The sequence below is a fragment of the Malurus melanocephalus genome, unplaced genomic scaffold, assembly GCF_030028575.1.
Source record: "Malurus melanocephalus ecotype Western Australia unplaced genomic scaffold, MMel_1.1 scaffold_417, whole genome shotgun sequence".
NCBI classification, from domain to species: Eukaryota; Metazoa; Chordata; class Aves; order Passeriformes; family Maluridae; genus Malurus; species Malurus melanocephalus.
The window spans coordinates 82,637-95,402 of NW_026623649.1; the positions used below are offsets into that span (position 1 = coordinate 82,637).

The 12,766-nt window shown below is 38.4% G+C and overlaps 1 protein-coding gene across 7 annotated transcripts in view; it reads left to right on the forward strand.

Moving 5' to 3' along the window:
- Positions 1-12,766, forward strand: part of PEX5L (peroxisomal biogenesis factor 5 like) — a 97,960-nt gene that overhangs the window by 57,617 nt on the left and 27,577 nt on the right. For 4 of the 7 annotated variants that reach the window (XM_057379698.1, XM_057379699.1, XM_057379700.1 and 1 more), the window contains exon 2: positions 4,744-4,848. In XM_057379698.1, the coding sequence (XP_057235681.1) occupies positions 4,744-4,848 (105 nt within the window). Of the gene's footprint in view, positions 1-2,875; positions 2,966-4,743; positions 4,849-12,766 lie in introns of those variants that run through there. The other 3 variants (XM_057379703.1, XM_057379704.1, XM_057379705.1) reach the window with 1 other exon arrangement.

Sequence of the window (12,766 nt, forward strand, 5' to 3'; positions counted from 1 at the left end):
GAGAAGAAAGACGTATGCAAAGAACATGAACATAGAAGCCTGAGAAGGAAAAATTTGAAATAATAAACAGATTCTATGTAATCCACAGTTGTATTGTGGACACTGTAACTCCCATGGTACCATTACATAGCTGTGTGTGTTCATTTTGAGAGGTAAAAATCTAAGYACTGCATAATTTAAAAAGATAAAGCCAAGCTTCCCCTTCATTTTTCTTTTTAAATTGCACAAAACAGGAAGATTTGTGGAGTATACAGCCATTTTGAATAGTCTGCTTAGCTGATACTCTAATACATCAGCTGCTGGGGGATCTGGAAAGCAGCCAAGCCTCCCAAATTCAACATGTTCAGCAGCTCTCCCTGTTCTTCCTCCCAACACAGGAGGACAACAGCTATGAAAACTTAAGAGTTCTCATAACGCATCTTTCATAAGCCCCTCTCAACGTATTAAAGATATTTAAAGTGCAAATGGGTACTTCAAGACATCCTGAACTGGTGGGGTTTGATGATATTTTGATTTWAAACACTTCAATTTAATAGCCCGGTGGGAAAGTTCAGGACAAGTGGCCACTTTTTTGACATTACATTCATAAATGCAGCAAGGTGTTCCTGTTTCTCCTCAGATAGAAAGAGAGATGGTATGAAACCAGTACTCCCTGTCATACCTGCACCAGCACTGTCTGAAAACCAATTATTTTATCTATCAAATTCCTTTACAAGGAAAGCTGTCTTAAAACTTGCATTTTACAGAAGCTTAAATTCAAACATGCCCAMGTTGAGATGATTTCCCATAGCTCAGTGAACAGCAATGCATTGCAGTGTGTCAGTTAAAGCTGAAACAGCTTGGTAGGATCTTTGGAAAACAAATGGAACAGCACAGGTCTGTGTAAAGATTAAATACTTTCTCCATGTATACATAATAAAAAAAAAAATCTGATCATTCAATTTCTTTCTGCTCACTTTCTCACAAGAATAGGTACTATAAATATTCCTGAGAAGTGAATTTGGGATTCAAGTACCTTCATATTTTCAAGTACCTGGTATTCAAGTGTCTTAAATATTTGTCAGAAGCAAACTTCTAATTATAAAATGGTTTCAGATAAAATCCTTTTATTGCATAGATGACAACAAAGAATTTCTGCAATTAATCATTATAGTTTAAATACTGTTGTCAAAATGTTAAACATTTATAATGCATTGGCTGTTGGCTTTTCATATGCAAGAACAAATTTGCAAATCATTGTAATGAAGAAAATAATGACAGAATTATATAGTATTGAACTGAATAGTAATGTTTCAAGTCTGACCATGTGTTTATTCTGATCTGCCCATGAGGATCTGAAGGTGATCAGCTGGTCCCAAGTACTTAAAGCTTTATCATCCATGAGCATGATTACAAAGCTACAGGCATCACTTACAGAAAAACAAARATCAACTTCATGCTGCCCTAGAAATTTACATTAATGTGCTCTCACAGCAATTTAATTAAATACTCATTACTAAGTACCACATCTAAATAGTGTGACTTGTTCAAAATTTAATTTGGAACTATTCAGAAACAGCAGCAGAAGAAAAAGTATTTCTTTACAAAATCCTGCTAAATAGGAATACTCCTATTGGAAATGTCTGTTCCTATCCATTATCCAATCCCAAAGGAAAAGCCTAGAGAAATTGTTGTTGAGTTTTGAACCCAATGCTAATATAAAGATTTGGCATGAGGGGRATACTCTGAACTCTATTCCTTATTTTGCTTTGGAGACATTACCTAAAGGAACTGTTGAATTTTTTTAATGTGTCAAATAACRAAATACTGCCACGTTTCTCAGTTTTGCTTAAGCAGTATGTTCCATTAAAACAAATAASACATTTTTTCCTTCATCAATTCACATTTGTCATGATTCATACATGGGCTGTCATGTTCTACATTACAATTGTTTCCATTTCTATATTGCAAACTAATAGGGAATGATAAAATTTATTTACTGAATTGTTAAACTGTGGTTTACATAAGAAAGTAACTTACCTTGCAAATCTCCACCACCAACAAACTGTTCATTTTTAAGTCCTGGCAAGTGTAAAATTAGCTGTTAGAGAATTACAGTGTTTGAGCAATAAACTTCTGTAGCAGGTAAATTTATACAGCACTTTGGCTTGCTGAGAAACAACACTTAGTATCGAAGGAGGCCAAGTTAACAGCTCCTTAAAGAAATAATAATTCTTCAAAAGTTGTTGGAATAAATGTGTTGTAGATTTTAATTTCAGCTGCAGTTCACAACAGTAACAAAGTTATCCTGATCACAGAAAAAMCGATTTTATTTCTCTCCAATTCTTCTGCCTAATTGGTTCATAGCTAGGAATTGGCTACATAGTGGTCACTACAGTGAAGAGAGACCAMAATTTTCAAGCTTACCTACTTTACACTGGACAGCAATATTAATTTCTAGTCAACAGAATAAAAACCTGCATTTTCCAGTGAATTGCTCCCCTGTGTATCTCTCCAGCAGAATCTGACAATTTAAGCTATTCCAGTGCATTGACTTTCTCTTTGGTATCCAGGAAATTGCTATCAACTTCTATTTTCAAGATGTTTTACGTACCACAGGCTGAGTAGCCAGAAATGTCAAATTGACTTACACACAGTCTTTTAGGAAAGTTAAAGTTCTAACTTAAAAAAAAAAATTAAAACGGTAACATCAACCCACTTGCTTTGCCTAGCTAATAAACAAAGTCTGCTCCTTAAAAACAGCACAGAGGTATTCTTTGGGTTGCTATTCTTCATTGCAGCATGGCCACTTTTGGTGAGACAGATTTTATATTTGGTGTCAGCCACTCCCAGGGCTTTGCAGTTACGTGTGTGGAGGATGAACAGCAGGCACTAATACGAGTATCATGACTCTTTTCAGGCAGTAGGTGAAACCTTGAAGAAAAAGTGGCTCTGTCTTCAAAAAAGTGACCTGACCTTTGCTTTGGTGGGTTTTTCTCTGCAAGAAATAAAAAGCACTGCATGCTTTCCAATGCATCCTTCCTAGCTGATAAAATATTTTGTCCTAGCACTCAGCACCAAAGGACTACATTATATAAAGACCAATAGCATGCTATTAGTACTAGCTAATGATAGCTCATGTGTCATACTGGAAACAAACTTCATAGACCTGGAATATGTCATATGAATCATGAACAAACACGTAATTGGCCCAGAACCTTTGATATGCTTACCAATTAAATGTAATTCTCATTGAATTTAATATATTTAATTTTACAATGACTTTGCAGTTCTTTGGATATCAAAGGCATCACAAATCCAGCATGCTTATCATTTATGACACTTCTGCTCTGAGAATTTCTTGCAGCATGCAAAGAACTCTCTGTAGGGTATCTGTGATGTTTTGCACAAGCAAGCTAATCTAATATTGACCTGACCAGTAATAAAATCTGTTTAGAACCTGCAATAGTACGTAATGGTTTTACCTGCAATTGATGAAATGTTTCTGAAACAAACTGTAGTTCAATATAAGCAGTAGTGGGGGGTTACCTGACACAGAACACACTGCTAGTGGAGGTAATTCTTGTATATGATGTCTTAGTAAAGAACCCCTTCTGTTAACAGACTTTTAAGTATTTAAATATATTTAAGTCCAGTGTAAAATACTTCTTTTATGGAGCCAGATCCTGCAGTCCTTGCACAGCTAAAATGTCCATGGAAATCAATGGGAGCTTTTAAAGTGTAATAACAAGGACCTGGCCAGGGTCARTGCCATAACACAGCTCTGCTGCGATGCTTTATGTGTAAGCTCCAACCTTCTCTGTCACTTGCAAGAGGCAGAGATCAAAATAAGACAAAAGATCAAGGTCCAGAAACCCATGAGAATCAAGATCATAAAGACGCTCATTAAATAAAAAGAATGGCATCAAACAGTACCGCACATAATGTTGGTGCACTTTTTGTTTGGCTAATTTATATTAAATAATGTTAAAATATCTCAGTTTTGTGCTGAACATTTACAATGTAGTAGGTGAAATTTAAGAAAAGTCAAGTTTAAAAAAAAAATCCTTACATTAAGTTCAACAGCAATGATCATTTTAAGGAGAGCTGTAGCAATGCCTACGATGGCAGAATTTGGCTCCRTATGTTGTTAGCAAAAACCCAGACTGTTTATATGATGTAAATTGCTTTTTAAAATGTTACTAGAGCTATAAAACTCTGTGGGTCCAGATTATACATTCAAATTTCAGGGAGTTTGCCTCAGTGAACAATAAGGAACTGTGCTTTATTTGGAAAAGTAAAAATTGGCTTGGTGCTATTTTTAATGCAAAAAAAAAAAAAAAAAAAAAAAACACAAAAAAAACCAAAGACCTATTTTGGATATAAACTTTTATGTAACAAAAATTAAATCAAGGGGCGGATCCTCCAGCCCTCACTACTCTGGGGATCCTATCCTGCAGAAATTGGCACCGGGGCGCTTCCAGCMGGGAAGCGCCGGGTTCCTGTTGGCTTCATTGGGGCAACTCTACCGAGCCACCAGACCACGGCTAGACCCCAACTGTCTCCTTAACCACTGGGTTCACGGACCATTTGTTATACTATTATCATTATTATTATTATTATTTTTAAACAGTGCGCGTGTCCTGCCTCCAGCCGGGCTCGGCCTCCAGGCGCCCCGCCGGGCCGGGGCGGGCGCGGGGGCGCGGGGGGCGMTCGGAGCCCGCTGCTGACTTGGCTCCATTGTTGGTTTCGCTGTTGTTGTAGGGCAAAGGCGCTAGGGCGGCCGATAAGGCTGTGGCCATGGTGATGAAGGAGATTCCGAGAGAGGAGTCTGCAGAAGAAAAGCCCCTCCTCACTGTGGCATCCCAGGTGGGCGGAGCGCGGGGCTCTGAGGGGGCTGGGCCGGTCCCCGGTGCCGCGTCCCGGTGCTTCACTGAACGGGGAAAATAGCCCGGGATAAATCATGGGGGTTCAGATGTTTTGACGGGAAAATTTAAACAAAAATGCATTTTTTTTTTCTCCCCCCCTCCCCGCGCAGTTCAGTTACCAGAAAGTTGCTTAAAGCCAGTTTAATATCTCGGTTTTRATTCATGCCATCAGTTTTCATGCCGCGAGTGCTTATTTGCAATTCATGTATTAAAATATACCCCATTCGGTGCATATGTAAAATAAGAATTAGTTCACAATAGTGTCATTTCCRATCTCTCAAATCCCATTCCTAAGCTCTCACTGGGGTTCTGCTCCTGATCTGGATCAGAATATGTGACTTTGCACATCTCATTGCTTTCATTTCTGCACCTTCAGTCGAAGGAAGGATGTACGTCCCACACCAAACTTTACACACACCTCAGAGTAGCCACCAAACATTTGGTGGTTCCCTTGGTTTCTTAAAGACAGTGACTGAACACTCCCGTAAATCCGAGCACTCTCGTTACGAGAGTGAATTTTATTCCCTCATGTTGCTCACGTACACGAATTTGTTCCCCAGGCAAGAGCTTTTACTTTACTGCCAATATTTACTGCGCACAAATACTTCCAGCTCATCGGGAATGGAAATTGCTGGAAGTTATTTTTATGTGAGAGCCTTAAACGAAATCCACAATCCCGTTTTATTCCTCTCCYGATTTAGGATAACAGCTACTGTACTTTAGAAAAGTCCTAAGATGCACACACACCAACACGTACTTCTCTAGCAGAGCATCGCAGATGTGCTGCACTAATACACATTCTAGAAATACCATCTACTAATTTGGAAACCAGGTCTGGCACCTCCTCCTCAGCCCCTGTTGAACACCAGGTTTTGTTCATGGTGAACTCTAATGTCTGTGAAGAAATTGCACACGGGAAAAAGATGCTCTGTTTAAGGCATCATTTCTCATTTTCTACTAAGTGATTAACAATTAGAAGCCCACATAAAATGCCACCCMTTCTAAACCTTCACTGCACCCTAAAAAAAATTGACATGGAAAACTTCCATTGGCTTCAACAGGGCCAGGAGTTCAGCCTGGGTTCATTAAATGTTTAACACACCATTTGTAGTGGCTGTCTGTCAGTCTCCTCAGCAATAGTCCATGATAAATTTATGAGTAAAATGCTTATGTATGTTAGTCAGTGTAATTTCTTCCACTAAACACAAATACCTACTTCCCTGCTATGCACCAAAGGGGTGCAGAAGCCAAAAGGAAGCAGAATCGAGTGAAAAAGTGAGTATTTTCCATAGCCATCTCTGCATCATGTATGTGTGATGTGCAGTTGTGCGACCACGTTGCATACGTCGTTTGTGGCTGAAGTGTTGGTTTGAGATGCTGTCACTGCYGTGTGTCCGTGTAAACCCCTCATCCCAACCATCCATGCAGGATAACGCTCCGCTGTGTCAACCATCCCCATCCCAGTGTCTGTCTCTGCTCTTTACATGATGAAACAGATGGATGTGGTTGCTGCTCACGGGGTGGAACCCGTTCCAAATTGACTGCAAATTTCCCAAGCCAGATGGGTCAGGAGAATAAGGCCTGGTCTTCCCAAAGTTCTCATGATCTCCAAACCCAGTGTGGGCAGATCCACATCTCAGGAAGTTATTCAGTACATTGGGTACCTCTGCTGCTCCAGCCTTACAGCTACCTAAGCAAAAATCCTGCAAGTGAAATGCAAAGATCAATCCCAGACAGAGGAGCACTGGCTTTTCTAAGAGAAAATAAAGAGAAATCTCCCATTTCCAAAATCCTGTATGAATGGAGGATTAATTATGTCTGACTGTGGATGCAGACTCCACAGGAAGCATAATTGAAATCTGATACACAAAGAAGAGTCTCTAAATCCTCTTTTTGATAGTGACAATGCACTAGGCCCCTGAATTTGTATCTTGAAATATGTCTCTTTACTATCTTCCTCTGGAAAACATTAAAAACATATCCAGCACAGAACAAGACAGATAAATAGTCACATTTTATTGTAATGCTCCTGGCAAAGCCCAGCTTGTAAARTATGACACCTATTTTTCAACATAAATACCGTGAATTAAATTAAATTAGGTTTTCAATTCGTAGATTATGTTCTATCATCAGATACGGTTTTATATCATCAGATCTGGAGGCAAATCTTCAAATATCATGAACCAAAGGAGTACTGCAGATTCCTGTGGGGCTTTGGCAGTATATGACAGCTGGGAATCTCAATCACCATTCCAGCAGTAATGAGTGTGCTACAATAAGCAGAGGGGTATTCCTGGTAATTGAATAGACCTTTCAGTGTCTATTTTTTGTAATCCTGTCTTCCCGCCCTCAATTACCTTCCATAAAAGTCACTTTCTTCACACTTACTGGTGTGAAAAAGGATTCAGTAGTTGCCAAATTTAATACTTCAAGCATCAAGAGAGTGATCTTTCAGTTCTAATAGGATTTTGTAGAACATAACTCTATCCATGTTGCTGTCTCCCTTTATCTTTTTTAAGATAATTTATAAGAGACTGGGACAAACTAAAAAAAGGTATTTTTTTAATATGAGCAGAACCTAGAAARGGTGTAAGAAGGTTCAAAGATGAACTGGATATTAAGCTATGAACCAATATACTTCCACCTGAAGGAAAGAAATAAATGAGAAAAATCATGCATAAGTTTGGTTTTAATTGCAAAAGAAAATTTTTGTTTAACCTGTTCACAGCTTTTTTGCATTTGTCAAAGAAAAAACCCTTTCTTCAGAATTACTTTCTAATGAGAAATTTAAATCTAAATGTGCCCTGAAGCCAAAGTTTAATTGTGCAATCAGCTATGAAAATTCCCAATTTACTACAGGTCAGTGAACTTCAAAGGATCTGATTCAATCACACACTTCGACCCAGGCTTATATTTTAAAATATGATTAACTGCTTTATTGAGCAGTAAAAAAGTTCATGCTTAAATGCTTTGCCAGCAAAAACAAAAGAAAACTCTTAGCGTCACAAGAGTTATTTGTCCCAGATCCATCACACCTAATTTAGATTATTATTAGAGTTGGAAAGCTACTCATGGTAGGATCCCTGTAAAGAAAACAGAAAGAAATAACTGCAGGAGGGGATTCACATCCAGGACAATCCTGTGGCAAATATATTCTGGAGTTACATACTTTGGAGCTATATGGAACAGAAATGTGAGTCCATGAAAACTTCACCAGCAGGAAAAATAAATGCAAAGTGTATCTTGAAAGCTATTCCGCACCTCTGCTTGTGAGTGAAAAATACAGGAGCTGCCTACTTAGARTTGACAGCACCCTCACAGCCATTGCTCAGAGCACAGATTTGATCTTGAGCACTTATAGTTTAAAACGTTAACCTACAGAACACTTAAGATTACGAATTTGAATTGGAAAGAGTAAATTTAAAAGGCTAAAATTACATTATAAGAAACATGCTGAAATTTATCCTCCCYTGTGAAAACTGCAGGCTACAGCACATGTCAGAAAAAGAGATATGTTTCATGACTACACCCCAATTAACTCCACCAGATGCTTAAGGCTTTTTTATGGTCTGTAAGGTATTAGTTAGTATTCAGAGTAGGAACTATTATTTTTTTTTAAGTGAGCTTCATTTGCATGCCAATACGTAGTTGATCTARGCACATTTATATTTGCTTAAGGGCTTCTGAATAAAATACTCAAACATTTCCACTGCCTAAATTCCACTGTTTTGGTGTTTTGGTTTTCATTTGCTTTTATATATGTTTGTAAGTATGTATGTACGTATCTATGTATGCATTTATTTACTTTGGTGGTGGTGGTATGTTTATGCTTAGGTTTGGTTTTCTTTTTTGCTTGCGTTGTTAAGCTTTTTTWAAATTTGKTTTGTTCTKGGGCTTTTCTGTGGGTTTTGGTGGGTTGTTTGGGTTTTTTTTAATCTCTAACATGAGACTTTTAAATGCTTCCATTCAATTTTGTAGAAGAAACAGATTAAAGGTAGCTAATATTCAGCTCCCAGTGTTGTTAGTAGATTTTCTGATGTGTGTATCAAGGCTCCCTACATGGATTTGATTGCATAATCACAGTTTTCCATATAAAGTTAACAGTCCCATTTGAATCAATCATGTTCATTTTAAGCTTCTTAGCATTAGGCTTGCACTGACTTCCAGCCCACYCCATAAATGTTTTCTCAATAACATTATTACAGAATGGTGGGATGATTCCGTGGATGTAATTAGCTTCCCTTCTCTTTCACATCAACCAAAACCAGAATCCACTCCATTCTAAGTGATATACATTCATGTAAAAAGGGCAAAAATCATGCCAGTTTTAACTTCTGTTATTATCAAAGTCTGGAGTACAAGAATTCACTRTACATTCCAATCTTCCCTCTGAGAACAGTGGCAATTTCCTCACTGATTTTAGGACAACTAGAGCTGAGATCCTATTTTTTGATTCTTTCTAAAGGATTCATGATAAATGCATTAGTGCTATTTTCTGTACATCTCAAATCTGATTTATTATAAAAGCTTTGAGTAGTTTATCAGGGGACACTTCCTAAGTCCTACTTACATCTTTTTCATCTATTCTTATGACAGGGTAAATACATGAAGAGCAAAAAAAAAAGAAATACAAAAATGAATAAATGCATGCTTAGCAGTACAAATATTAATTGGTTCTTTACCTCTAAGTTAAATATTGCTCAACATTTATTGCTTTTAGGGCAGTATGCATAATTTCAGCAGAAATATTCTCATGAGTACAATAAAATTGTCTTGACAATATGCTTAAAAGACATAAATTGGCTGCTTTCCTCAAGTTATGTAGATTTCTCTGTCACATGAATTAAATACATTTTTCCATGAAATAACAATTTTAATTTGAATTTACCATGGGAATTGATAGTGTCTTTTTTCAATAAATTTAAAAAATTAACCATACTGTTTCATACATTGTAAAATGCCTTACTATTCCTTAAGGACAGAAAGATTAGGCAAACCTTTTCTGTGAATAATATAATACACCAGTTTAGCCCTGTTTTTTATAGTAATAGAGGATACTTGTCAGAAACTTCTTGGCTCTTTATTCATGCTCTAGCAATATACTGTCCTGTTAGAGAGCTGCAAACGATGTGCTACAGTTCTAGACTCACTGAACRTGCTGTTTTTTTCAGTGAAACTGTTCTACTGAATTGCAGTTCACAAACAGCTTATGAATTTCAAGTTCTTCAGTCTGCTGAAAACAACCCAAAGCAGCCAGACATGGCATGAACATTCCTAAAAAGGGAAAGGCCATATGACAAGAACTTACSATTTGAATCCTATGATCAGCACAGTAGGACATCCAAAACCATGGCCTAACTGTGGATACACTGCAGAAATTTGTTTGAGAAGAAAAATCCACAGAGAGGACAACAAAATCCATATGATTTCCAAGCAATTACAGCCAGTATGCAAAGACATAGCTAGGATCTCCTATGGCAATGACAAAATTTTGTGTTTGATCACTGTTGTAGATCCTCAGCCTAGATAATGATATGGGGTAGGAGAGAGCCTAAATCAGAAATCACCAGGTAACACCACAAAGAAAGCTCATGGCCAAATGATAAATAAAAGCTTCCAACACCCAGGAGGGGAAGGCATTCCATTTTAGATAACAGCTTCCTTTAACTTAAAAAAGTGCATAGAGGATGCAGTCATGGGATGCAACAGGCAGATTTACAATAAATCACATTTCTCTGTGGTAGAGGCCGAACTGTCARTCACAGTTAAAGTATGACAAGAGCAACGTGCTTAACCTTGAGTTTTGCAGAGCATGTTTAAGTGCATTGCTGGAGCAAGGCCAAAATGCAGGGGTCAGACACAGCTCCCATGGCTCCTTTAGCCAGACCAGCTTGAAGAGAGGGAAGGAGATATCAAACTGTGAGATGTTTAATTGTACCTTGCAAAAACACACCATCACTTGTACAGCTCAGCCCTTGGACACACAGGGACAGAGGGATCCCAGCAAGAATTGYCACTCAGCAATGCAACTGCTCTTTATGCACATGGAACACAAGCAGAGGTTTTAAACAACACAGCTGGCACGTGAATTCAAATATCCAGTGCAGTGTCTACAGCAATCCTCCCACAGCTTCTCTAACTTCACACAAACCCTGACAGGCCTAAGCTCTGGGGGGTGATTTGGTTTGTGTGATTTCAGATAAAGAAATTGTCACCTGTGATTCACAGGTCACTCCACACACTTCCTACTGCCTAGCAACAGAGCATTGGTTATCACCTGGTGAGCAAGGCTGGTCTTCAGAGAGGCAGCAACACCAAAATKCTCTTTGCAAGAGGGTACCATGAAMTCATCTCAGTTTTAGAGCTTCCCACAAATCACATGAGGCAGGAGTCAGTTGTACCATGTGCCATGTGAATTGATTCTCTCTTCTGGTGAAAACCAAATATTTGGCTCTCATGTCAGCTTCACTGGGACATCCATTCCTGGTAGAGAAGGAAAAAATTGTCACCCTRGCATGAGGATGATGCGAAAAACCAAGTAGTGATCACATTTAGTAAAAAAGACTAAGTAAAGTAAAGTGAAGCAGTAATTTTGATTGTGAAATCTTTAAAATTATATTAGAAAAGTGAGTGCAGTAAAACAAAGCATGTCCARTTTAACTCCTATCACAAGACTGATGATTTTGTCAGGCGTTCCCTCTCCAAACATCTCYTCAATCAGAAAAGGAAGTCTTCCAGTCCTTATCCTGCCAAGATAATGATCCACAGACACACATGTCTGGCCGATAATTTCAGTTATTATMTAAACAACAATAACCTCTATTTCTAATTGTAGTTCCCATTTATCAGTTTTCAGAAAGAGACAAATAGTAGAAATCAATTGACTCCCTTCCTCTTATTTCAGTGAGTGCCACCAAAGATCATGAAGTGCCAGATGTGTGCAGAGAGCCTGTCTGTCAAGAAACCACTGCTATGTATCATACAAATAATTAGTGATTGAAAGTTGCTGGTGTCTCTAAGCACAACACTTACAAGCTGCTGGAATCAATCTGAATTTTTTAGCTGTTTTTCCAGTCTCACCTTAAGAGCAGAGAAGTTTCGCAGAGCAAAGTTCACAAATTAATTTTTTCCAGTAGAAAATCTGAGTTAAATGTTTCCTGCCATCTCCTGTGCYCATGCCCACTCTCTGTTCATTACCACTGTTTGAGCAGCTCATGTCACTGACACAGCCCAGCCACACTCACCACACTGAGTGGGCAGTRCAGGAAAAAGTCTCAGTGCCCTGGAGCAGCTTTGCTGCTGAGCTGTACAGGGGATTACCCAGTAGTAGTTTGGGGCTTCCTAAATTAGTGCCATGAGTAATTCAATCAGGCTCAGGCAACAAAATGGATCCAATCCAAAATCCAATCCAACTCACTTCGGTAGCGAATTACATCTGAATTTTAGATGCCTCTTGAGCCAGTGCTTCTAAAATAAATCCCATATATAGCCAGGGGGGGAGTTAGGTGCCTTTGAGAGCCTCCTGAGGGACAAACTAAATTGGGCAGGCATGATCTCCCTCTGGAGTTGCTTTTCTAGGATTTATCTCTCTCTATTGAACATGGAGGGAATTGGGCACTTAATTTAAGAGAACTAGTTCACTCTGTGCTCAAAACATAGGTGCTAATTAGCTGCCCATGCCTGACTGGAAACCCCCCCCCCAGTTTAGAGTCTAAATAATTTATCTTAAAGACTAGTATTATGTTATGCCCTATTAAAATTTTTAAAAAGAAACAAACCAGCATGGTTTGTGCACTGCAAACAGATAAAGATCAAGAAAGCAGTAAGTGAGTGTATAAAATAGGATAAGGACCGTACCT